A 22,363-nucleotide genomic window follows, 5' to 3' on the forward strand; every position below is an offset into this window, starting at 1 on the left:
GTGAACACTGGGGGCTCTGGAGGCCGTAAACAAAACAAAATTGCATTTCATGTTAGCATGAAATCATTAAAAGCTTGTACACAATAAATAGAACAACATAAGACAAGCATTCATAACCTTTGACATAAAGTGTGCCGCTTGTTTCTTTAAAGCCGGCTGAATTGGTGGCTCTGCATTTGTAAACTCCTGAGTCGGCCTTCTCCAGCCGAATAATCTGAAGTGAAGCAGAGCTGTCTTTGAATCCAGGCTGGAATTTGGACCCAGGCCTGATCTCCTGGTCATCTTTGAACCAAGCTATGGTCATGGGTTGGGACCCAGACACCTTGCAATCCATGGAGACGTCATTACCAATATTGCCATCAACTCTTTTCAGGGACTTGGTGAAAGTTGGAGGCATTATCCGATCTGGTTGTTGAAGAAAAAACATCTAATGCATTAAGACAGTTTCAACTGTTTCTGGAAAGAATCACTCAGCTGAAATCCAAAAGCAAATGGCCTCCTGCACACTGGCTTTAACTACGATTAAGATCCCAAATCGTCTTAATAAAGTGTCTAAGTTTGTTTCCTCGTTGTCATAAACATAAACAACAACTATAGAATTTAGAAGTAAGAAGTTATTAGTAACTAAGACTTTTCATAATTTCAAACAAGCAAAATCATCAGATGTTAAAAAAGCAGAAACCAGCAGCTAACCTAAGACAGTGACTGAGCATGTGCACTGGTCTTTCCCAACTTTATTCGAGACCTCCATCTTGTATTCTGAAGTGTCTCCTCTTTCTGCCGTAAGAATCTTCATGGTGGCAATATTGTCCTTCAGAGTCATCTTATATTTTCGGCCACTAATCATCTCCTTCCCATCTTTAAACCACTTCACTTTGAGTTCTGGGCTTCCAGAAAATGTGCACTCCAAAGTGGCTGAATCCCCTGCAGTCACACTAATGGACTCTGCAGGTTCCACGATTCTGGCAGGTTCTGGGATAAGACAGTTATTAAGAAAAAAGAATTTAGTCACAAGAAACTCTAATACGCTAAAATAAGTAACTCTGCATCAAAGATGTCATCTGACCTTGCACAGTCAAGGTAGCTTCACATTTTTGTTGACCCGCCTCGTTCTCAGCTTGGCATGAATACTTGCCGCCGTGGCTGATGGCCACTGTTGTTATCGATAAGCAAGCAACATTGTTCTCAAACACCATCTTGATATTTGGATCATCATCTCTCAGTATTTCAGAGTCTTTCATCCATTTAACAGTGATGGGAGCTGAGCCTTTAATGGTTCCCTGTAGTTTCACTGTATTTCCCAACACTGCTGTAGCACTTTCAACCCTCTTTGAGAAAGTTGGTGGCTCTACAAAAACACATTATGAGTTAAAAAAACTGAACTTGAAGCTCAAGATCAACCAGTCAATTACACAGTTTTATTAAACTCAGGTTTACTAACCTTTAAGTTTAGCTAGGGCCTTAGTGGTGACTTTTCCCACATCATTAAATATGACACACTGATAATCTCCAATATCAGCACTTTCAAAGGTCTTAATCTCCAGCCTTGACAAGGAATCTTGGGAGACTATTTTATACTTCTGATCACTGGTGATGGCTTTCTTATTTTTTAGCCAGCTGATTTCAAAAGGAGCTGTTCCAGTGATCTCGCACTCCAGCTGAGCTGCTGCTCCCTTCACAGCCTCTAGTGTCTGCAGGTCTTTTTTAATGGAAGGTGGCTCTGGGTGTCAGAAGGGTAAATAAAGTGTATGCAGTTAATACCAAAGGCTGTCTTTCTTGAACAGTGAATGTAAAGTAAATGCAAGATTTGACAAACCTTTAACAGCTACAAGGGTGTTGCAGCTCTCGCTGCCAGCATTATTTGACACCTCACAGGTGTAACTTCCACTGTCTGTGACCACAAGGTTTATTATCTCCAGGGTGGCAACCCCATTCTTGAAAGAAATTTTGTATTTATCTCCATCGCTAAGGTCTCTCTCATTCCAGAACCAGTGGATGCGAAGTTCAGGCGATCCTTTAATGCTGCACTGTAAGCGTGCAGCTATACCTTGTTTCCATGTAATCTTAGGTTCCATTTTCTTGACAAATGTAGGGGGCTCTGAAATGAGTTTTTAGTTCAAAGACACCAAGATTTTCAAACATGATCAAAGACAAACAGAAAAAAACTAAATACCCAAGACAGAAAAGAGCGAAAAAGAAATGCAAAAGAAGACAGCAGTGCAAAGTGTTAGCATCAGCTTGCAGTTGGCTGTGAACAGTTGTCAGCAGTAATCCCCAAGCTCATTTAAAGAGATATGTGTTTTTATTAAAACTAATGGAAAGATCATCTTTAAGATCTTACCTTGAACTGTTACCAGAGCCTCACAGGATGAGCTCCCAGCCTCATTTGTGGCTGTGCAAACATATTTCCCAGAGTCTTTCAGTTTGGACTTGGGTATCTCAACAACAGCGACCTTGTCCTCAAAGGACAGTTTACAATCCATGCTCTGGTGGACTTTTTTGCCATCCCTGGTCCAGGTGACCGTCACACCAGTGTCCTCATCCACCTGGCACTCCAGTCTCAGTGGGTCATTGACAGCAGCTGACACTGGCTCAATGGTCTTAACAAAGCTGGGCTTGTTGATAACCTTGAGCTCTGTAGTAAAGGTAGCAGTGCCGACACTGTTGGAGGCTTTGCACAGGTACACTCCCTGGTCAGTCAGTTCAAGACTTTTAATCTGAAGAGAATACTTGTTCTTTTCACATTTCATGACATAGTTCCCTCCAGAGGAGATGGCTATGTTGTCCTTGTGCCAGACAACCTCCATGGGTGAGGATCCAGTGAGTGCACACTGGAACAGAGCTTGTTTGCCCACATATAAAGTCATTGGGTCTGGTTTTGATACAAATACCGGAGGGTACATTTCTATGGAGAGCAGGTAGAACATACAAAAAAGTTGAACAAATTTTAAGAAGTGGAATGAGCAATCTCAACTTGGTGATTGATTCAGGTTTAAACATGAGAACATTTTGTCTTGCCAAATGTGACACCAGATCCAGTTTATGAACAAATCATCACTTCCACATTGCATCGTAACGATTCAGGGTAAAACACAGTGCAAATACTTATATAATTCTCTCTCTCTCAAACACAAACATAATAAAGCGATAATTTAAAAAGGATCCCACTTGGGTCTTACCAGTGACAATGAGCGAGGCAGTGCAGCTGACAGTGCCATGCTGGTTTGAAGCCTTGCAGGTGTATTCACTGCTGTCGGCTTTGAGTGGGTTCATGAGCTCCAGGGACGAACTGGTGTGGCGGCTGAGGATCCTATACTTCTCGCTCTGTTTGATCTCAATGCCAGACTTGTACCATTTGAAGGTCACATTTGGAGCATCCTCGGTTTCACATTCAAACTTGGCATGGCTGCCGACGTTGATCTCCAGAGGTGCGATTTTCTGCCTAAACACAGGTGGCACTGAGGCACACGCAGAGAAATTAAAAGATAAATTAGTAATGGAATCTATGAAACTCTTACAAAAAACTGACAGATCAGGAACAGAAATGGTGGAATGTACAAGAATGGTGGAAGGAGGTTCAGGAGTGACTGTAAAGGAAATAGCAAGAACATTAGCCCCATGGTTTCATGTGAAGTTGCCCAGAAAAAGATACATTCATTGAACATGATTCTCATGGGGCTAGGGTTCAGGCTAAAAGAAGGAAGAAACAAAGAATTTGTAAAAGATGAAGCAATGTCAAGTTGAAGCCCTGAAACATGCAGAGAGACATTGGAGATGTGGAGAGAATGAACCTAAAGGAATGAGACAAAATATGGATTTAAAAGAAAAGGAACCTGTTGCCACTGACATGCCAAAGTGACCATGGAAAGACCATGAAAGTTGCCTGAAGACCAGGATCATCACAACAATTATAGCAAGATGCTTATTGACTACATAGCCTTAAGCTAAACTTGCATGGTTGTGAAGGTTCTGGTCTTCAGGCAATTGTTGACCATACAATGATGTGGGACAAACAAGACGTGGTGAGTTAGTACCATCCAGTGCCCTGATAAGAGTGCTCATGCTGAGCTATGAAATGAATATAGACCAGAGTGACAAATGCATAATTTCATGTGAGGACAAAGGTCTTGAATGAACCCATTTATGTGAATGATTAGTCATTCAGAGATAATGGGTGAATGAATGAATGATACATTGATTTGTCCTATTTTCAAACCTCTTGGGACCACAGTGAGTCTTGAAGATGTTGTAGTCCTGCCGGCTTCATTCTCAGCCTCACACACATATTCTCCTTGATGCCTCTCCTTGACAACTTTGTTGATAACCAATGTGTATGTGTCGTGGTCTTTGGAACACTTGAACTCTTTGCCAGATTTTACCAATTGCCCATTGAAAAACCAGTTTACCTTTGTGACGTACTTAATGGTGGTGCTAAAGGTTACTTTACTATCTTCTTCGAAGGATACATCTTCGAGGGAGGTGACTATTACAGGGAATTCTCTCTGTTCTGGCCTGGATACTGTGACCTCCTCTTTGAAGATCTCCTCCCTGTGCTCCCTCTGGATGCTAACATCCATCACCTGTTCGGTGGGGACGGTGGTGGGAGGCAGGGCAGTGGTAACAATAGCCGCTCCTACGTCTCTCTCTCTGCTTTTCACCGTTACTGACCTCACCTCCTGTTTTGACACCTGGACTGACTGCTCGAAAGCCATGTGAGCCTCAGTGGAAATTGTGACCTTGGATGAGATGGTCTGCTCCATTTTTGCTGCCTTGGATTCCTGCACCACAACCTGTTGCTCAGCTGCAGCACATTCAACTGCTGTTTTAGACTCGGTCTTAAGTGCAGCAGCCTGAGATTTAAAAGCAGTGAAATCAACTGCACTCTCTGCGACACTCACTGTCTCTACCATGGATGATAGCATTTGCTTAGAGCGGGCTGATGTGACTTGTGCCCTTTGAGGTTTGTCTAGCTGCATAGTGCCTGGCTGTTCTGAAGTAAGAACATGGGCTTCCTGGTATACTATAGAGTGGAAAGCTGCCTGGAGTTCAGTCCTGAAGTCAGCTGACTGAGGATAGCTTCCCTCAAAAGCCAGTGTGATCTCCATGGGGGCACCTGCTGTTGTGATCAGGTATGTAAACATGGCCCGCTTGGGCTCTCTTTGAACATTGACTTCCTGTACTTCTACAGCCTGTAACCTTCCTACGACGTCAGCCAGTAACACTCGCTGGTCGCTGGCCACAGCAGATTGAAGAGCATCTCGGAGCTGATGGCGAATATTCAGACTGGATGGTTTGGGGACCTGAATCACAAACGTCATCTCTTTGGGAAGAGCTGTGTTGTCTTTTGATTCTGACGCCATAAGGGACAGTTTTGGTTGTCTGGTGACAACAACTTTAGTGGACTCAGACTTGGTGATCTCTTGAGAGAGCTCACCCGTCAGCACTCGTTTCTCATCCATCACTATCGACTGCCTGACTGACTGCCCCTCCTGGATCTGAACAGCAAAGTCCTGTTCTGCTGCCTCTAGGAGGACACTACTTTCAGTGGAGATCTCTTTCTCTTCGATCTGGATTGGCTCAGTGGGAACTTTTGGCTCTACAGCTGTCTCACAGGTGAATTTATCCACGGCTGTAAGACTCTCTGTGTGACCCTCCTCTAAGGCCTGACTGTCTGCCACAATGTTGACATGCATCACATTCCAGCGATCTTCCTTCTGCACCAAAGCTCGCTGCTGCTTGATGTCAGTAGAAAGTGGTGTCTCCTTTGGCAGCTGCATGGGCTGGAAGGAGAGCTGGAGGATGTTTTCAGGCCTGGGCTCGGTTCGAAGCTGAGACTGAATGCCAGTCACGGACAAATCCAGCTCTGTGTGATAATCTGCTGTGAGCTCCCTTCTCTCTTCCAAGATGGCTGCATGACTCCTTGTCTTTTCTTGTTTCTGTGCCGCCACCTGCTGGTCAGGCTTCTCAATTATAAGAATACCCTCTTTGGGTAGTGCCTCCACAGGTTGGGTTGACTGAAGATGCAGCAGAGTAGGGGCCACTTTCTGGGGCTGGATGGTTAAGGTGCTGGCCTTGGCCTCAAACTCTAATGTGTCCTCACAAACTACTGTCCTCTGCTCATCCTGACTAACAATGTGTAGCAAAGTGGGACTTTTCCTGCTTCCTGCCTGTTCTGGTGCTGGTTTCTCACAGGTGAAGCTCTTCTCAGATGGAAGGAGGTCCTGCTCTGTGATAACCTGCAGGTGCAATAACTGCTCTCCTTCTACCTTTGACTGGATGGACATGGCACTGTCCAGACTTGGCAGCTGCTGAGTGGGCTCAGCCTGCAGCATTCGTGTCTCTTCGGCAGTTAGAGCTGCCTTCATGATTTTATCCTTACAGAGATGGGCTGTCTCCTCTGTGGGCCTCTGCATGGAGAACTTAGTCTCCTTGGAAAGAGTCTGTTTGGACTCACTCACTGAGGCAAGGACAGGTTGGTGCTGTTCCTTCTCAACAGAAGATTTCACAGCAGAGTCTGCTGTTGCTAATTCAGTTGTGTGGCCCTCTGCAAGCACCCGTTTCTCTGCAGACTGGGCTGAGTATAAAATCTTAATACCTTCTTTAACCTTGTAACCCTTCTCCTCCGGAGGTTTGGGGATATCCTGAGACTGCTCTTTTAGGATGGACAGTTGTGACTCAACTTGATGCCCACTAACAAGATGTTTAGGTTCTGATGTTGGCCTGACAGTAGCAGGCTTCCTGTCAGCCAGGGGCTCTGTGCTAATAGTAGAAAGTGGGATGAGCTCTTCAGCAACAGCTGACATCACCTTGGACCTCTTTTCTCTAGCGGCCTGAAGCTCAATGACCTCAGGGCTTTGAATGCGATCACAGTGCTGCTCTGTAAGGTCCTGACTCTCCTCGACAGATGATGTAAACGCTGCCATGTGGAGCTGTTTTGCAGGAATAGCTGAAACCTGAGGTGGGTGGGTAGGAACAACAGACACCCTTTCCTCTATCTCATGAGACTGAAGAACTGCTGCCTGGTGGGTCAGCTGCTCACGATGAACAGTGGCAGCAGAGATGTCTAGTTCTCTAAGGGAGCCCACTTGCTCACTGGGAATTATTTGCCGGTCTTCAGTGCCAATGGTGTAAACCATCTGATCTGATCTAGCTCTGTCCTGGCCCGGCAGGCTGACTTGGTACAAGCGGGACTCAGTTGCCTGTTCTGTCATTGAAACCTTGTAGCCTTTCTTCTGAACCACTGTCATCTGTTCCTGTTTTCGAGAAACTGAGACAGATTCTCTGAACACAACAAGCTCAGCACTACAAGATGCCTCCCCAAACTGGTTGGATGCCTTACATGTGTACAGGCCACTATCTTCCTGTTTGGCGCTCTTAATATTGATGAAGCCAGATCCATCTGGGTTGGCCAGAACAATACAATTTCTACTAGGCTGGATCTGGAAAGCCCCCTTGAACCACTTCACATCAGGCATTGGGTCACCACTGGCTTTGTAATTAAAGGAAACCTCTCCACCTTCTGAGCACCTCACAGGTTGAATCTGAACAGTGAAAGTCGGAGGTTGACCTGTGACCTTGAACATCTTTTCAACCCATCTCTCTGCCTGGCTAACATCGGTCTTTTTCACTTCAAGATAAGTGGTGCACGTTGTCTGGCCAAACCTGTTGGCAGCAGTGCAAGAATACTCGCCCTCATACTCAGATGTGACCTTGGTGATTATTAACGTATAGTCCTCCTTCTCCTCTATCAGTTTGTATATAGAGGAGCTCTTTATCACTTTTCCATTGTGAGACCACTGAACAGTCGGCTTTGGAAAGCCGGACACTTTGACAGTAAATCTGGCTGTTTCCCCTGATGTTACAGCTGCTGGGGAGAGCTGGCTGAGGAAAACTGGCTTTTCTTTTTTCTTCTCTAAAGAGGAAGAGTAACGTTTGGACTCTGGCTTGAGTTCAAGTGTTTTTGTTTTCTGTGGTAACTGGACACCAGTGTAGTAGGTTTCCTCTTGCTCTTCCACAGTGGTGATGGTGGTGCTAACACGCTCTGTCAGGAAATATTGAGCAAGACTGATAACAATATCCACAACACAAAAGCTATCATATTAACAATGAATTCATGAAAGCAAATATTAGGGCTGTCCTTGACTACAGAAATTCTTAGTCAACTAATAGTGATAGGATTGTTTCCAATCAATTGGTTGGTTGACTAAATATGTTGACTAAAGTATTATTGTCCCTTCAAAATCTTGGGCAATCTGGTGCTTATTATTATAAAATAATATTTGTGAATATTGATTTAGACAGTTTACACTTTACAGCTGCTAGTAGCTCATTCCTAATACATATTATTGAAAAATGAAATTAATAATTAACATGTAATCTCAGTTTATAAAGACCCTACTTATCTATGAGTTGACTAAGTGATTAAGAGAGGACAACCCTAAAAAACGTGTTTTTTTGTTTTTTTTAACGATGACTCAGTTTCAGTAAGCACCCCACATTTGCTGACAATTAAGCAAATGACCCAAACAATGACCAAAAAAGTTCCCCCAAATGGATAGATGACTCTTTGACGTTTGGGGAGTTTTCCCGTATCAGAATCGAGGGTCTGTTGTACTGTCAAGAAAGCCCTTGAGAAAAATTGTGTGATTTGTGATTCTGGCTGTACAAAAAAGCTGGTCTGCTTCATTGGTAACTTTCCTCAATTACCTACTTAAATGTATTATTATTATTATTAAAGCTAAATAGCTCAAACATCATTTGAATCTCATTGCAAAGCAAACAAATAGTTTACATACCGATGACACATTGCATTTAACTCAATTAGACCTTCAACGTAACAAATAACCAAAAACTTTTTTCCTTATATTTATCTATTTATTTGTTTGTTTGTCATAACGGAGCTCAAGAATGGATCACTGTTTGGTGTTAGTCACAAATCAAATACATTTTGGCGCACTGGTATACAAAACATACTGTAAATAAATTTGACTTTTGAAGTTGTATTTTGACTGAAAATGTGATGATTGACAAACTGACCATGTGAACACTGGACACACAATATGCACCCATGTAAATTGTTTAAAAAAAGGAAAAAGCTCAGACGTTAACTTTACGTCATCAAATATTTTATTATATAAACTCTTCGACAAACCAATGTGACGTCTGTACAAATAAACCATAACTTTCTATCGCAATGCCAGATCTTTTAAAACTTGCTTCTTTTAATGGCAAATACTACTCATACACTCCTAAAATTACACATATTTACAAGACATCAACATTTATATTTTAAAATTTTTAAAAAATTTCACAGTATTATTCATTTTTAAAATGTGTTATCAATACTCTGCTATGAATTATCAGGTTGCTTTAAATCCTAAAAATATCATTCACACACAATGAAAGCTCTTCAAACACAAAAAAGTTTACGCCGACAAAATGCTAAATCACACAAGCAACAATATGAGTAAGCAATATGACAATATATTCTTTTGTTTCAAGTTTGATTTTGGATACGATGATCACTTAAAATGTAAATCTTAGAATGATTAGGGCTGAGATTTTTAATTTTATCTATAAGTGAAATAAAGTCCAATCCAAGCCCTGATAATTATACGTGAAACATGAATTTGATTGAATTATATTTAATTTTAAAGATGGATTACTTCAAAAGAAAATTCAGCTTCTCAGTGAGACCATTATTATGGCTTTGCAGCTCACAAAAAGCTTCACAAAAATGTACTACCACTTAAAATGTCAATGATATGTATTGCTGTGAATGTTTTGTGTATATGAGAAACTCGCTTCACGCGCATCCCTAATATTCCTAGCAGTAGTTGTTATTTTCTGTTGAGCTGATGTGAATAGCACAAAGTTGAAAACAGACTGGTACATTTTTCTTTGAGCTGTTCAAACTTTGAATAAAATAGATGCAGTTTGTGGTCAGTTGTAAAGACTTCATTACGGTGAATGAATTTCAAAGTAACAGCAGCTCACTTTTAAAGTGTTACCAGATAACAAAACCAAACATAAACCCAGATTTTTCTAACACAAATTTAAATAAAATATGTTTTACACAACTTAGAATAAATAAAGAAAAAAAGTGTCAGCAGACTGTCTGTGTCACTTTCTACACTATTCATCCTCTCATTTTTTTAAAAAGTTTACATTTTTCATCACTGACACACTATGACAAACATTAACACACAATGTTTTTACCCACATGACTACAGGCTGGTTGCCCAAAGATAATTTTACATTTTCTACTGTGTTCAGCCAGTCTTAGCTATGCTCTTAAACAAGTATGACACTGGTTATACAAAGATATAAACGGACTAATTTAAGCCAAAAGATAGAAACAGTTGTGGTTCAGTGTTAACAGTAAAGCACACCTTCTTCATACTGACAAAATGTGGAAATTTGTGGAAATTTTGTAAACAATGTTAAGCGAGCAATGAAAAAAGAAACCGTGTTTTGAGAGCTTATATGTGTGGAAACATTTCCTGTTCAATTTAGGCTGTTGCTTCACTCATTGTCTGTGTTTCCCAGAAAAGCAGTTTGAAGAGGTTGCTTGGTCAGCCATTTTTAAAATTTTCAAAGCTTAATCTTAGTACACCAAGAAAACAACCTGCTTAAATTAGAATTAGCGACACACAACTACAGGACTTGGACAGTTAGTTTTTCTTTGTGCAACCAGCCCCAAACCCTTCAACTTCTAAAACACCTTCAGCAGTGCAGTAGTTTCAATGCAACCGGCTGTGTTTTGGATTACGCACTTATACTCGCCAGCATCACTCTGGGTCACGTTTGTAATGAGCAGATTGAAATGGCCTGCAGTTTTCTCCTGGATTATACACCTGCTGTCTGATACACGGTCTCCATCTTTGTACCATTCGGCTGTGGGATTTGGTTTACCACTAACCAGACACTGGAGGATAACGGGTGTCCCTACCGCTGCTGTAACGTTAGTCAATGGGATGACACATTTAGGGGCCGTCTCAGTCACCTGGAATTGGAAGCTGCACATGTCAGAGGACTTCCCTTTGAATTCTATCTTGTCATCCTTCGCTGGCTCAGCAAATACATCAAAGTTAATGCTCACGTATTTGTCTCCTTGTTCGCTCATTTCGTTGTCAGTGTTGGCCACCAACCTGACTGCCCGCTGAGACTCATCTGCCTCTTGCTCAAACTCAAACTCGAGCTCAATTTCTGACACCTGCTCACCGTCGAATGATGTGTTGCCAACCATCAAGTCGAATTTCTGCGGCTGGACTTTGGCGCTTCCGAGAGACACAGCGGTCAACTCCCTGCCTCTGGTCTTCCCTGAGAAAGCTTTAGCATTTAACACCACTAAGGTGGCCCTACACAGAGTCTCCCCAACAACGTTAATAGCCCTGCAGGTATACACGCCGCTATCCTGTGTTGTGACTTTACAGATCTTCAAGAAGTGGTTGTCTCCATCAGATGAGTGCAAGAACTTTTTGTTATTGTGAGGAATCTTTTTGTCACCTTTGAACCAAGACACAATGGGAGATGGAATTCCCATGAGTGAGCACTCAAACATGACCGTGGTGCCTTCTGGGGTTTCCATGTCACAGATGGGATTGATGAACCTTGGAGGCATTTCAGTGACCTCAAAAGCTATTTTCAAGTCATCATGCTCCTGGGTGACAAAGTCCACAGTGCCTTCCTCGTAAATACTCGGTAATACATCCAAAGATATGATCATGCTCTTGTTGTCCGCTGTGTACTCGGGAATCGTGATGATCTTAACCTGTTTCTCAAATTCTTTCACCTCATTTTCATCCAATTCCACTTCGAGCAGAATCTCCTGAGGGGAAGGAGAGCGAGACGAGTCATCTTCCTCCACATCAAACTCCATCACATGCTGATGGGTGACAGCAGGTGGGGCAGGCATGAACCTCACTTCTTGTGACACAACAACAACTAAAGCAACACTTCTGGCTTCCCCGACGTAATTGACAGCCTCGCAGATATACTCTCCCTGATCGGCTTTAGTGACATTGTGAATTGTTAGTGAGATGCTATCACCATCTCTCTCCATTTTAACTCTGTCATCTGCCACTAGTTGGGTTTTGTTGCAGAACCACTTCACCTCAGGGGAAGGTAGCCCAAACACCTCGGCAAAAAATGTTAGAGAGTCATTTTCGAACACTCTTTTCTTTATGAGAGGTTTAAGGAAGGCGGGAGGGATTCCCTGCACTTTCTCCTGAAGGGTAGCCAGGGATAACGACCCTCTTCCTTTGGTCAGGAACCAGTTCTCATCCACGTTAATTCCAGGAGGTGTTGTTTCAATGCCCTCATCCGCAGGAGATGTCAGGAAATGAACTGGTGAGTAGAACATCTCACTAGAGTCTCCTGTTGAGGATCTTTTATGTTCTAAGGGGGAGAAGGGATATTCCTGAGGGGTCATAAACCCACCAGGCGTACCAGAACTGGGAGTATGGAAGGACATGGGAGACTTGGGATCATGGAAGGACTCTGCAATTGGCTGTGAGACCTCAGTAGATGAGCCTGGAGTGTAGAACCTCTCAGCTACCTCGGCTATCTCTTCACTCATAGTGCTGCCGATCTCTATAGACATCTCAGATTCAGGAGACAGTGGCCTTCCCCAATCCGTTGGAGGGTTGTAGTAGTCGTACACAGCGCCAAAAGTGACCTCCTCTTCCTCCATGGAGCCAGCTGTTGCACCTGCCTTGGCCAAACTACCTCTTTCCTGAATAGGTGCTACCTGGCTCTGAGGTCCCTCAGCAGCAGCATCCTCAGGCAGGCCAAGTTGTTTAACTCTGCTGTCCACTTTAGGCTTGACAATGAGTGGTTTTGGTTCTGGCTTCAAAGGAACATCAATCCTCTCATCTTCAGCCTTGATTTGTGTATGAACCTCAACTACATCACCAACCATTTCCTCTGCTACTTCTGTCACATCGCCCTGGGAGTCAGGCATACTTAAGAAGACACCACTGTCCAATGAGGGTTCTGGGATGGAAATCAGCTCCTCACATGGAAGTTCAGCCTCCTCCATGATAACATTACCCTCACTAATTCCTTCCAAGTCTTGTTTCATGTGTTTTTTCATTTCTGTCAACTCCTCATCAACACCTGCCCCCTCAGCATAATTTGGGAACTCCATACTGACAACTTCACCCTCACTGTCAAAAGTGGAAGACCCTTCAGCTGCACTTTGTCTCTTAGGTTTGAGAGGATCAGAAATTATTTTAGGCTTAACAGCTTCTTCAGCTGTTCTAACGGAGCGTTTTACTCCGGACACTTTTTCGCACTGGAAAGGAATGAAGCTGCTGGTTCTGTCAAATGTACGCATAGTCTCCTCCCCAACCATCTCCAATTCACCTGCCTCCATTTGCTGGGGAAAATAAGCAGGTTTCCGTGGCTTAGGCCTGACTAGCTCTGGAGACTCCTGCACTTCCTCTACAAACTGTTTCAGTGCACCACCACTTTCTGCTAAAACGGCTCCCTTTTCAACTTCACCAGATACCAAATAGATGTCTCGGCCTTCCTCAGCAGCAAGAGGTTGAGGGGAAACTGACTTTCCTGAAGCAGGAATAGCTTGGATGTAATCTGGTCCTGCTCCAGCTTTTGGCGAACCTAGATTTACTGTCATAGAGGTGGCAAGTACATCACCACCTTCTGAATGCATGGTGTCCACTGCTTGCTCCGGTTGGTCAAAAGAAACGGCCACGGCAGGTATAAACTCCTCAGGGAAAAACATTTCCTTTCTCTGCTCCTCAGCAGAGGGGAGCATTGCAACTGGAGAGTCTGATTCAAAAGCTTGTTTAATCTGAGAAACTTTTATGACAGCAGCAGAGGCTGACAGACCACAACCAGATATAGTTGGGGGCTCTCTAGAGACACCGGGTCTGGCTCTTGGGGCTTTTGCAGCCACCTCTGGTGGAGCTTGTAAGGGTTTCTTGACATCTTCAGTTAAGCTAACAGGAGACTTCCTCACTCTCCCAGATGAAGTATAACCACCATCCTCTACTGCACTACCACCGTCTGCAACTTTAAATGACACAGCAGAGATGCTTGTGACCTCTCCCAGCTTATTTCTAGCAACACATTTGTACACTCCTACATCAGTGAACATAAAACTGTTTATATACAGCCTATACACTTTATTGTCTTCTTCAACTCTGTATTTTCCAGCCGTGATTTCTAGGCAAACATTGTCATAATACCATGAGACTTCTGGAGCAGGCTCACCTGTGATTACACACTCTAACACAGCAGTGTTGCCTTCAGAACAAGTGACATTCTCCAATTCTCTGACCATGATAGGAGCTTCACCCACCACATCAAAGGAGAAAGTAAATTTGTGTTTGACAGTCTGAGAGGCCCCCTCATCACTTGGCACATCAGAAGTTTTCTCTGTAAATGCCTGAGGTTTGTCTTCAGCGCTTTCCTCTGACATCCCAGGGACAGGGGTGGCAGCAGTAATTCTGATTTCTACGGGTGAAGAGCTAAAAGATTCATCCGAGCAGCTGCGTCTTTGGATCACTGCCTGAGGCACCTGTAGTGTTTCCTTTCCTGTATCCATGTAGGTCTTAAGTTCAGCTTCTATCATGCCATCCCCCTCCTTTTCCTCATCCTTCTCTAGCGCCTCTGAAACTACCACCTCTTGTCTGGCTGCTGAAGTTTTTACCAACTTTTTGTCAGAGATCTCGAGAGTTCCACTGCAGATCGATTTGCCATATCTATTTGTTATGACACAGTCATATGTCCCCTCATGGTCTGTTGTCGGATAGTAGACAGTGAGCTGTGATTTGTTAGATTTGCTCACAATATCGTAGTCAGGGTTGTGGGCTAATGGGTGGCCATCTTTGAGCCAGGTGACTGTGGGCAGCGGGTCACCATTGAATTGGCATGTGAACTCCGACATCTCACCAACTTTTACTTTGACTGAAGATATGTCTTTCACAAATACTGGACGGGAGCCTCCGGCACTTGTATCTCCTTCTTTTACCATCTTTGACTGTTGAGATTGGAAAACTTCATCTTTCAAATTTGAATCCAGTTTTGACTTTATTGAATCTCCACTTCTTTCCTCTCTCTTTACACCTGCAACATCCTTCTGTTGTCTCCATTCGCTGCTCTCTCTGGTAGTTCCTGACTCCTCTCCAATTCCTCTCTCCTCTCTTACCTCTGACTGAAAGCGTTGGCTGCTGGATTTATCAACAGTGACAGCATAATCTTCCCTGCTCTGCCTGCTCTCTGCCTCTCTTCCCAGATCCTCCTGTGGACTGCGGCATGGGGAGCATCTCCTGACAGAGGTAAACTCTCTGGAAGGCTTATGGAGACCCTCACCCTGGGCAGATCCAAGTTCATAACTCTCCAAAGGCACACTCGTAATCTGGGTTGGAGAGTATCTTTGAACCGTTGAAGCTTCACGGCATGATCTCTCTTTTACAGGAGTAGATTTTAAATCGTAAGAACTTTCAATGGGCACACTTGCATGGTGCGGTAAGCCAGCATGTGTAGGAGAATGCCTCCTTAGAGAAGGCAACTCACAAGGAGGCGATGGATCGTACCCAGTGGCATGTTGATGAGTTGAAGGTTTTCTTGTTGGAAAGACTCCACCAACAAGAGTTGTATGTGGAGGTGGAAGTTCATGAGGTACGTCCCCACGATGGGGTTCACTATCGAATGGTGGAACATGGGACTCAAATGGCAACCCAGAGGCAGATTGTTTACCTTGATGGTCCAAAGCCCACTCAGACTCCAGTTCAGCCACTTCCTCTTGTTCGACAACATCTTCTTGCCATTTCCGGATGCGCTGAGCCATTGCTTCCTCCTCACTAACAAAGTACTCACTGTCCCTCTGCAACCTAGTCTCACGACCCTCTGTCGGCAGCTCAGGTGGCCACTGCAGGCTATCACCCTGCTGATCCTGGAAACCAGTAGGAACTGACTCGCTCAAAAGGAACTTCTCTTTGGCTGTTTTTCCTGGGGCTGGCTTCCTGCTGCGAACCACTTCAGGTTGTGGAGTTGAGTCTGAAGCAGAGGCCTCAGTAACATTTCTTCCAACCTCAGTGGTCCTCTCTGCCTGAGCCGCTGAGTAACCCTGCCAGTTGGACTCGGACTTAACATCATGTTCCATCTGAACATCTTGTTGCCATTTCATTATCCGCTGAGTCAAGGCCTCCTCTTCACTGACAAACTTCTCACTCTCATTCTTCAATTCAGAGAGGTTCTCCCTTGACAGCTGGAGCTCACGCTCTTCTCTGGTCTTCTCAAACAACATCTTCTCTGCTCGGGCTTTTGTTTTAGGTGATTCCTCAGCCTGTACTTCTGCTGCTCTAGCTTTAATTCTTGGTGATTTTTGTGCCAGCATGACTGGTGCTTCAGTTTCCAATTCTCCGGGTCTGGCTTTCGTTTTGGCTTTAAGCAAGGGAGCAGAGCTTTCCTGCTCTACCCTACCTTTAACTTTAGGTGATTTAGGTGTTGACATGGCAGCATGGTCAATTGTTTTCTCCAACACCTTCTGCTGTGTGTAAATGTGTCCCTCAGGCTCCATGTACTGTGTATCTGCCTGCATAGGCAGATCAGTTTCAGTGCCAGGTGTCTCCTCTTCTGACATGCGCATACCTTGCTGCCATTTCCTGATACGCAGGGCCAGGAGTTTTTCCTCACACTGCATCCTTTCAGCCTCCAGGCTCTTTTCATACTGAGTCCTCAAAGACTCCCCTGCACACTCCTCTTCATATGGCTCAACTGGTTGTGTTACTACGCGATTTGGTGTTTCAGCTTCACTGAGGAACCTCTCTTTGAAAGTTTCAACTTGCCTTGACCTGGGTGACTCTCTGAGTCTGGCCTCTGCCCTGGCTTTTGCTCTAGGCGACCAATGTGCTTCCACTTCTGCTGCTCTGGCTTTTAATCTGGGGGATTTTTGTGCTAGCATCAGTGGTGCCTCACTTTCCTGCTCTTCTAATCTGGCTTCCATTGTGGCAGACATTTCCACTTCTTCTCCTCTGGCTTTTACTTTTGGTGATTTGGGTGTCGACACAGTTGCAGCTTCAGGATCTGCCAACTTTGCTTTCATTCTTGGTGATTTATGGAAAGAGGAGGGCAATGCCTCAGTTTCTACAGTTACTCTTTTCTCCACCATGTCCTGCTGGGTGTAAATATTCCCGGCAGGGTCCATGTACTGTGTCTCTGCTGACATAGGCAGATCAGTGTCAGGGTGAAATGTCTCCTCTTCTGACATCCTACTCCCTTGCTGCCATTTCCTGATCCGCAGGGCTAGGAGTTTTTCCTCACACTCCATTCGATCAGCCTCCAGGCTCTTTTCATACTGAGCCTTCAAAGACTCCTCTGCACACTCCCCTTCAAATGGCTCACTTGTTTTTGTTCTTGCCGTGTCTTCTTGTGTGAGGGCTTCACTAAGGTACCTTTCCCTGATTGATGTCACTGGTTTAGGCCCGGGCGACTCCATGAGTAATACATCCCTTTGATCAGGCACAATTCTAACAGATTCCCTGCTCTCAGTGTACGTTGTTGTTTCTGGGTATGCTAATGTTTCAGAGTATGGGACCTTAACATTTGTACCCTCCACTGTTTGGTCATCAATTGCACCATGATGCTTACTTACCATCTGTTTGAATCCGACATCTGCCCGAGATTCAACAAAGCTCTCAACTGTTCTATCCACTAGTGTATCAACCAACTCACCTCTCATGATCTGAATGGCCCTGGTTCTGGACTGAGGCTCAAATGAATGCCTCACATGATGCTGAGAGGGAACGCTGCTTGAAGTTTTACCTTGAATCTCCTTATGACTCTCCCGCAAATCGAAGGGTCGATTGAAATGCTGGGCGTCAGGCAGAGAGGCAGGCTTGACCCTGAGTCTCTCCACATAATCTGCGTAGCTTGACTCACTGGCAACTGATTCTACCTCAAACTCAGAGGAGGACATGGTAGAGATAGAAAGCCTCTTCTTCTGTTTGACGGCTTTTTGAAGCGTGGTAAGTTTTGTTCTCACCTCGTTGTGAAGGCTCTCAGTGTCACTGAACCTCTCGCTGTATCTGTCACTGCACCGGTCACTAAATTTGTCACTGAACCTGGCACTGGTGCGCCTGTCACAGTAGATATCACTGAATCTGTCGTTAAAGCGCTCAGACCTGTCAAACATAGGGGGAGGGGATGGGGCGCGCTCAGAGGCAGTCTCCAAACGTTTGGACTCTTTCTCTGATGTTTTTTCTTTTGAATGAGTACCGGACCTAAAGTACACGCTACGCACCAGGGAGTCCGCAGATCGAGATCTTCCTTTATGGACTTTGGACATCTTGTCAAATGGAGACCCGACACACCTTAGGTCAACCCTAATCTTCCTCTCTTTCCTCTCCTCTGCCATGGCGTCCATGCTTTCATGGGCTTTGGCAGAGCGTTTAACAAAGCCCAGGTAGTTAGCAGACTGCTCTTCCCTCAGCGACACCAGAAGCGATGCTGTGGACTCGGCAGAACCCTCTGTGTTTAAAGCCATAACCTTATAACTGCCTGAGTCCTTCTCTTTGATACTATCGATAACCAGACTGGTAATGTGCATGTGCATCTTGCTGTCAGTACAGATCCTACGTCTACGCTCTTTAGGAATAGATTTGTTATTATAAAACCAAAGAATAGTTGGTGGAGGGAAGGCAACCAGTTTACACTTCAACTCCACTGGTTCCCCCTCCAGGACTGATTGAAACTTGAGTTTCTTGGTGAAAGACGGCTTTATGTTCTCCGTCCATGAGGTGATGGACGAAGTTCTACTGGAGCAGCGGTTGGCCGACACCAGGCCATGGTCTAGGAAGTCTTCGGTGTCTGAGAAGGCTCCTCTCAGCTGTTGAGTAGTGGTGAGTTCTGCGATGCTGTGCGGTGTTCCTTCTTTGCCTTCTTGATAAAATAGCTCTGAAAATAGAAACAGAGAACTGTCAGAACAACTCAGCCCCCAGGGGTAAAAAGAGAGAAAAGGATTTGAATGAATCATTAATGGAAATATTAAATGCATGCTGGGAGTCACAATGCCATAAGAAATAATTTCACTCACCATATTTGTTCGAATAAACGCAAGACTTGATTCTTTTTATTAGAAACCTGCAGGAGGTTTTGATCCTTCGTCTGTGGAAATTTCTTCAAAACATAAATTATTTTATTATTATTAAAAAGAAAGCATAATTCCAAGATGGGCTGCTAACATTCGCTTGTTTTGCTTTTTGATAATTGCTTTGGCTTTATGCTGGAATATTCCTTACCTGACTTGCAGACAGGAGAATAAACGCCCTTTCTAATCCTTAAACTTGGAAGGATACATGATGCACAAGTATCACTGAGAAGCAAAGCTCTCCAAAACATATTTCAGATTCCAAACTTAAACAAATGAAGCTGTAAAATTGGGTGAGAAGGCGTTTATTCGAACTAATATAGTTTACTGGTGTTATTTAGAAGGCAAACCACAGGAATGACATCCCACTATCTGCAAGCCAGGCTTAGAAATATTTTGCAGGAGGAAAGTATCAGTTCCAGATGCAGTAAACCTCCATATCTTTTAAAGGGCACTTCAAGTCCGGAAGCTTTAAAAGATACATATCCTGCGCCTTTTCTGGGAAAAGATCAGAGGAACCTTCATGCCAGCACGAAACGACTTTAGGATGCAAACCGCAAGTGTCAAAAACTGGTACAAGCAAGTTCTACCAGTGCTCGCTTGGGGGAAACCATGGATTATCATCAGAGTGAGAGCAGGTAGAGTAACACAGAAAATAGGATTTTTTTACCAAGACACATTGAGAAGACATGCAACTGTGGAAATTCAAAGATCACTTCAAGGGACAGTTCAACATAATGACATATTTAAAAACACTTAAAGCAGTCTGTGAATGCAGGCCAACTATAATCCGTAATACATGCACCCACACATCTGTTTTTATTCTCCACTTTCTCAACAGTTTCTTCTCTCAAAAACCATCTTCAATGAGCCAAAGCTTGGATCAAAGTTACCTGCTGACAGACTACTTTTGAAATGGAAAATCAATCAGGTAAAACAGAAATCTGGTTAAACTGTCCCTTTTCTGCTAAGCCTGCAATTCATATGTGACAATAATCGGGTGATTTTGATATGCGATGGATCAGCAATCTGCTGTGACCTTACCTTTGACTTCTTGCTCAATCTTGGCTTCAATCTGCTCTCTCACATGAGTCACTGTGATGGAAAGAAACAACAAGCATTTAGATTTCATCAGCACACTGTGAGCACACTGATCCACTGCAGGATGGATCCAGTGACCACCTTCAAACCTGGATCAAAGTGACAACATTCAAATTCATAAAGCGAATAGACTGGAGAAGTTTGTGCCTCACTGGTGAGAAATTAAACAATGCAAACCTTGTAAGCACAATAACATAACACAGAGGAGCAGAATGAATCAGACAAAGAAGGGTTTGAGTTTCCTGGAGGATGGACGTACAACAGAGAGGGTATACATGTGAGTTTCATGCATTTCCTGAGTTTTCCTATGCGGGAGAGGAAGAGGAAGGTGAGGACAGAGAGGATGAAGGGTGAAGAGATGTTCCTGTGGGGAAGGTGGAGCAGAAGGGAGAGGTGACAATCCCAGGGTTCAAACAAACTGGTGCATTCATGAAGGAAGTGGTTCGTCTTTGTGGAAGTGTGAGGTTAGTGAACTCCAGAGGAGGGCAGAGGGATGTCCCGATCATGTTTTGTTTAATCCAGGGTCACTTTACATTTAGAAATGACATCAGCTTGTTTGCCTCCACGTACGTCAAGTTGCTGTTCCTGAGCTGTGATGTGAATAATGGCCAGAACACTTTTTGCTGAACATTATGATGTCGCAGTGAAGTCGACCTTTGATCTTTCGGATATAAAATAAACTTGTATGTACTTGTTTACTTTTTCTAAAATATCTACAGTTATTCTGGTTATTATTGTTCTGTGTGCACAAAAATATAAGCAACCAACGATTATTGCCATTGTCAATTAATACGCCTATTAAGAAAGTGCAGCACACTTTAATTGAAATTGTGCAGATTGGTTCGGGACATCCCTTCAAGAGTTTTGCCTGGAGTCGATAAGGAGGTTTTCAAGGAGGGTGAATTAATCTTGCAGGAAGAGACAGGAGTTTGGTTTCAGAGGGAACCTGCTGCAGCCAAAGGATCCAGAAGTTACCTTCTTCTTCTTTGGTTATGGCGAGGGTGGCGGAGCATGCGGCCTCTCCGGCGCTATTGGCTGCCCTGCAGGTGTACTGGCCCGCGTGCTCAGAGAAAGCATCGACTATGATGAGCATGGCGGAGTTCGTCATCTCATCGAAGTGAAACACCACATTCTTGGTGGGCACAACTGGCTGCCGGTTGTGGAACCATCTTATCTCGGGCTTCGGCAGGCCGGACACACATGCGTGAAAGCGGGCCACCTCCCCGTGTGGCACGGTGCAGCTTGTGATTGGCTGGATAAAAACTGGCTTTTGGCCAATGGAGGGTTTCTTTACACTGGTGAGGCTGGTGGAGATATGCCACTGAGACTCAGCAGGACTGTCCACTGTTTGTTTTCGCCCTGAAAGGAAGCATGTTCATTGACTTTGTATGCTTTATTTGATTGACATTCATCCCAGTCAGCACGATTCTGGTCATTTTCAGCTTCAAACCATTCTGTGTGTGGTGGAAACCACCAGAAAACTGTTATTCTCTGGCGATGTGATTAATGACTGTAATTTTCTGCAAAACCTCTTACGGAGGAGCTTGGGGTCAGTGGTTTAAAGCATCTGACTTTAAAATGGAGACAAAACCACAGTCGAGAGGTAAAGTTAAACGTGAATGCACCTGGTGAAATCCTTCTGTCTCTATTGCTCTTTGCAAACTAAAGATGTAATTTATAACAATCACAATAATGTTTATTAAATGACTTTATCCAGAGTGTGGCAGAGTCATTTGTTTGTCATCATTTGTAACCAACCTAAACATTAACCGTAACAAAAAAGACATCAGAAAACAACAATGAACAAGAACGGGAAAGAGCCTTACTTTAACTCTTAGTAAAGTAACATGAAAACAAAAGATCACTGCTGCTGCAGCTTGAGACTTCATTGTTGATGAAGACAAAGAAGAAAGCGCTATTATTTCAACAACAGAATATCTGTGCTCATGATAAAAACCTTTTCCTTCATTTAAACCAGTAGCTCTGCTTGAATAACGTCACCAAACCTTAAAATCAGATGATGGCAGATAAAACAACTCTGGTTTGGGTTGTTAACAGGAGTGTAACAGGCTTTAAAAACAAAAGATGCGCACTGTTTGTTATCTCCAGGTAACAATTTAAATTTATAGTCATCAATAACAAAAT

At 43.8% G+C, this 22,363-nt stretch overlaps 1 protein-coding gene across 6 annotated transcripts in view; it reads right to left on the reverse strand.

Moving 5' to 3' along the window:
• LOC311262617 (titin-like) overlaps nucleotides 1-22,363 on the reverse strand; it is a 204,782-nt gene that overhangs the window by 155,595 nt on the left and 26,824 nt on the right. For all 6 annotated transcript variants that reach the window (XM_084362161.1, XM_084362160.1, XM_084362158.1 and 3 more), the window contains exons 37-38: nucleotides 20,162-20,212; nucleotides 3,180-3,458 (exon numbers count right to left, since the gene is read on the reverse strand). In XM_084362161.1, coding sequence (XP_084218287.1) covers nucleotides 3,180-3,458; nucleotides 20,162-20,212 — 330 coding nt within the window. The remainder of the gene's footprint in view (nucleotides 1-3,179; nucleotides 3,459-20,161; nucleotides 20,213-22,363) is intronic.

Source organism: Pagrus pagrus, assembly GCF_965226575.1.
Source record: "Pagrus pagrus genome assembly, chromosome: 9".
Lineage (NCBI taxonomy): Eukaryota > Metazoa > Chordata > Actinopteri > Spariformes > Sparidae > Pagrus > Pagrus pagrus.